Source organism: Rana temporaria, chromosome 4 (genome assembly GCF_905171775.1).
Source record: "Rana temporaria chromosome 4, aRanTem1.1, whole genome shotgun sequence".
In the NCBI taxonomy this organism is placed as follows: Eukaryota; Metazoa; Chordata; class Amphibia; order Anura; family Ranidae; genus Rana; species Rana temporaria.
In genome coordinates, this window is record NC_053492.1 from 76,422,500 (window position 1) to 76,427,244 (window position 4,745).

General features: G+C 43.2%; 1 protein-coding gene across 1 annotated transcript; it reads left to right on the forward strand.

The window, feature by feature from the left end:
- The first annotated feature begins 4,009 nt into the window (after nt 1-4,009).
- On the forward strand, nt 4,010-4,354 carry LOC120935627 (protein LDOC1-like). The gene has a single exon (XM_040347678.1). The coding sequence runs from the start codon at nt 4,010-4,012 to the stop codon at nt 4,352-4,354; it is 345 nt and encodes a 114-aa protein (XP_040203612.1).
- Nucleotides 4,355-4,745: the final 391 nt, after the last annotated feature.

The following is a 4,745-nucleotide window of genomic DNA, read 5'->3' on the forward strand; positions in this document are numbered from 1 at the left end:
AGGCGCTTTAATGTGTGTTGAAGCTAAAGCAAGTGTAAATGAACCCTTATACCCCATACACATGTGCGGGATTTCCGTCGGGAAAAGGTCCCGTCGGAAATTCCGAGGAGAAAGCCGAGTTTTAGTCTTTCCCCTACACACGGCCGGCTTTGACCGGGAATCATTTCACCCCTTGCACCTCAGTCTTGTCATGTTTTTGAGTTCCTGTCCCTGACCGTCCACCCATTTTTATCTTTACAGTCTCCGCCTATTGGCATGTTAATGTGCTGTATTACAGAAGCTCCAACTATCCAAAAAACAGAGTCTGAGATGAGCCTCTCTACTGCTCGCATGTGAAGAGCTATCTGATGTGCAGACTAGGCTAGCTTCTCATTTCTAGAAATATGTTTTAGTATAGGACAGAGATGAAGGACTTGTATGGACTGTGTTAAGGGACCATACTGTATTGTCATATGGATAGCTTTAAACTGTATTGAGGGTAAATTTTGGCATGTGATTCTGCGGCGTCTTTGTCCTCTCACCATCCAGCATTGTAGCCTGTACTCTGCAGTATAGTGCCCAGTGTAGCGTGCACTGTGTTAATGAAGCGCAGAGTCAGAGCCGCCATGTACGTGTACATTCTGTGCAGCTGCTACTGCAATGCAGGCACATCCATAAAGTCCTCAAGCTGAATTTCACCCTATAAACCGGCTTCTCGACTGTTCTTTCTGCATAGATCAAGTCCTTTACAGAGTTTGTACAAGGTGATAAGATGCTGCGTTATCAAAAAAAATGTTAAAAAAAACATTGACGCAGATCTTGATGCACACTCTTATTTTCTACTTTTCTGATTGTTTATTGAAAATGTATAACGTTCGTGATACACAAACAAGTTAGTAAGAGGTATGAAATATATAGTTCACAGCTTTATAAGCCTTACCTATTAAAATTTCTTCCATAATCCTTGGAAAATTATAGTTTAAAAAAAAATTGGAGAAATGTTGGTTGTTTTTTGGGTATGTTTAAAGATACCTGTCATTTGTGTTCTTACCTAGGCAAAAAACTTCCAATGAGGGAGCCAGACACCTGGACTACTATCTAGTTTCAGGTCAGTCTTGTCAAAAGCAGTGGAGCTACAACAAAAACTGGTGTGCCTACTCATTTCCATTTTTTTTCCTGTGCGTGTGTGTATATATATATATATATATATATATATATATATACATACATACACACACTGATCGGCTATAACAATATGACCACCCACCAGTACCCGTCGAGGCATGGACTCCGCTAGACCACTGAAGGTATGCTGTGGTGTCTGGCACCAAGCTGTCAGGATCAGATTATTTAAGTCCTGTAAACTGCATTGTGGGGTCTCTATGGATCAGAGGCGGTTAATGACCTTCAACTCACTAAATCAACACCTTAAACTTGTTGTATTCCTCAAACTATTCTTGAGTTCACCAGATCAGGCCACCTTCTTCGATTGCTATGTGGTTCAATTCTGATGCTCACGTGCCCATTTTGGGAATTTTTTAGTTGTGGACATAGGCCAACATGGGCACCTCACCATTCATCAGCTGATGCAGCCCCCATACCCAACAAATTGCAATGCACTGTGTGTTCTAACACCTTTCTATCAGAACCCGCATTTACTTTTTCAGGCAGTTGAGCTAATAGTCTTCATTTCCCATGTGCATTAATGAGCCGTGGCCTTGTCACTGGTTTCCCATTTTTTTCCTTCCTTGGGCCACTTTTGGTAGATCCTGACTTGTGCAAACTGGGAACATCCCATAGGAGCTGCAGTGTTGAAGTTTCTAGTTGTCTAGCTATTACAATTCGGCCCTTGTCAAAGTGGCTCAAATCCTTATGCCGCATACACACGATCGGAGTATCCAATGGTCTAAAATCCGATGGATTTTTTCATCAAAATTCCATTCATGCTGTCTTGCATACACACTGTCAGACTAAATTCCGACCGTCCAAAACGCGGTGACGTAAAACACTACGATGAGCCGAGAAAAATTAAGTTCAATGCTTCTGAGCATGCATCGACTTACTTTCTGAGCATGCATGGATTTTTCTCCGACGGAATTCCACACAGACGATCATAATTTCCCATCGGTCCGATGGGGCCCCCTCACGATTGGAATTTCCGATGAAACAAGTCCATCTGACTTTTTTCATTGGAAAATCTGATTGTGTGTACGCAGCATTGCACTTTCCCATTTTGGCTGCTTTCACCTAGATCTGCATGATTCTGGCTAAAATGAGAATCGCCATTTTTTTGCTTAGAAGATAGATCATGATTCTCTCACGATTCTCATGGCGTAACATCATCTTTCACATTAAACAAAAAAATTGGGCCAACTTTACTGTTTCATTTTTTTTGTATTCATTGAAGTGTATTTTTCCCCAAAAAATTGCATTTGAAAGACCACTGTGCAAATACAGTGTGACATTATAATATTGCAACAATCGCCATTTTATTTCCTAGGGTCTCTGCTAAAAAAATCATATATATAATGTTTGGGGGTTTACAAGTAATTTTCTAGCAAACCATTCGGATTTTAACTTTGTAAGAAACAAGTGTCAGAAAAAGGTTTAGACTTTAAGTGGTTAAACTTCCTGTATTTACACACAGAAGTTTTATCCCTTTGATCTAAGAAGAAAGAGTTACAATGTTTATACTTATCTACTAGCACAGACAATGTTGTTAAAAACTTGGCAGACTGCCAGACTGAGCAGAGAAGTCTACACTTGTTACATGAAAGAATCGGGAAACTCTGCAATAGAGACTGTGAGGGGGGTTGAATCGAGATTGCGATTTTTTTAACTATTGTGCAGCTCTACTTTCACATCCACAATGCAAATGTAATAAACTACTTTATATATTACAGCTTACCAGTTCTAAGATGTGACGGCTGCATTATTTATTTATTTATTTTTCACCTGGTGCTGCTGCCAGTAACACTTCCTATCGTTGGTTGACAATGCTCACGTACCAATCTGTATCTATGGGGAAATGGTGTTGTCACCCCAGAACAGGAAATGTGTTAGGACTACAGAAGACTTTTCTATAAAGTAGGGGGAGGTGTTCGGTAAATCACAGATACATCTAGAAACAATGCAAACCAGTGAGAATCGGTAAAGGGAGAGTGCACAGGACAGCATTGGATTTCTGACATGATCAAACAGTATTTTATTTTTGCAGTTATAACAAAACACCAGTTAATGGTAAAATCAACAGACCATAAGGAAGCGCATAGAAGGTTATTTGAGCACACCGTACTTTGATGCAGTTATGTGCAGCTAGCGTGAATGAATCTAAATCCATTGAACCTTGTATTGTGGAATATGGTCATTTTAGCTTCTCTCTATACTGCCCATTTTGGCTGCTGGCGAGGTGGGTAGAGTGTAACAGAGCTCTGAGCTGAAGCAAAGCCATAACCTTCCAACTAACCTCTCACCCAACAAATTAAATTAAAAATACTAACAACTACCTACAAAGCCATCCACAATTCTGCCCCCAGCTACATCACTGACCTAGTGTCAGGACCGGGATTTGAACCTGGGACCTCATCTGTGTCTGGCAGTGAACCTTCTCACTGAGCTATCTGGGATGCTGGGCAGCTCCCTGTCTGATCTGCTGGACAAACCCATCTGATCCATTGAACATTCCTGCCTTGTGTCTTGATTGCATTGAACCTTGAACCCCTTGCTCCTCCCACAGACTTCCTATAAAAGCCTTGTCTCTGCACTTCCTCTTTGCCAGGTTATTGTGCCTTCCCAGCCAGTGCCTTGCGATTTGTCTGCTCTGCTGCCATTGTATCTGCAACCACCTGTGTTTGACCCTCGGCCTGTTCCTGGGCTTCTCTATTGCCTGATCCCAATCTGCAACCACCTGTGTTTGACCCTCGGCCTGTTCCTGGACTACTCTACTGCCTGTATACCTGTTCTGTCACTGCTATAGCAATTGGCCTCTGAGCCTGACTCCAGACCGTGACAGAATAACCTGGCCTAAAACATGGAGGCCGCTATAGCAAAGGCTGTGGCTCCTCTCAGGCAGCAACTTTTGGAGCTCCAGCAAGAAGTTCTGTTACTGAAAGGTACAGTAGGCCCAGCCCTGGAACCAGCATGCCCTGAGCCATTTGTGGTGATGCCAGAGAGGTTTGATGGTAGCCGTGCATCATTCTTGTGCTTCAAGGTGGATTGCGAGCTGTTGTTTGCTCTTAAGCCTAGGACCTATGCCACCGATTATATAAAGGTTCGCGCTACTATCAACCTGCTCACTGGACCAATCAAAGCATGGGCTCATCAGGTACTACAGGAAAGGAGTCCAGTCTTGGACAGCTGGGAAGCATTTATGTGAGCTCTGGACTCTCACTGTACTGTAGCCAAGAAAACCAGGGTTCCCAAGTCTGCTCCTAGCTCATGTGGCCTACGGGAACCCAGGGACAGGAATACCCGGTACAGATACGACTCTGAGCCATCCCAGTATGTGCCAAGCCGTGAAGCCCTAACACCACAAAGCCTTGGCATTCCTGTGGATATACACACACCTATCCTGGAAGATGTGGAACCAATGGAGATCGGGGTCATCCAGACCAAGCTGTCTAAAGGTGAAAGAGAGCGGAGGAGAGGCTATGGCCTTTGTTTCTATTGTGGAGAAAGAGGTCACCTTATCTCCCTCTGCCCAACTCGCCCACCTCGACCAAAGGTTCTTCAAGTGTGTACTATTGGGACTCATCATGCTATCCCTG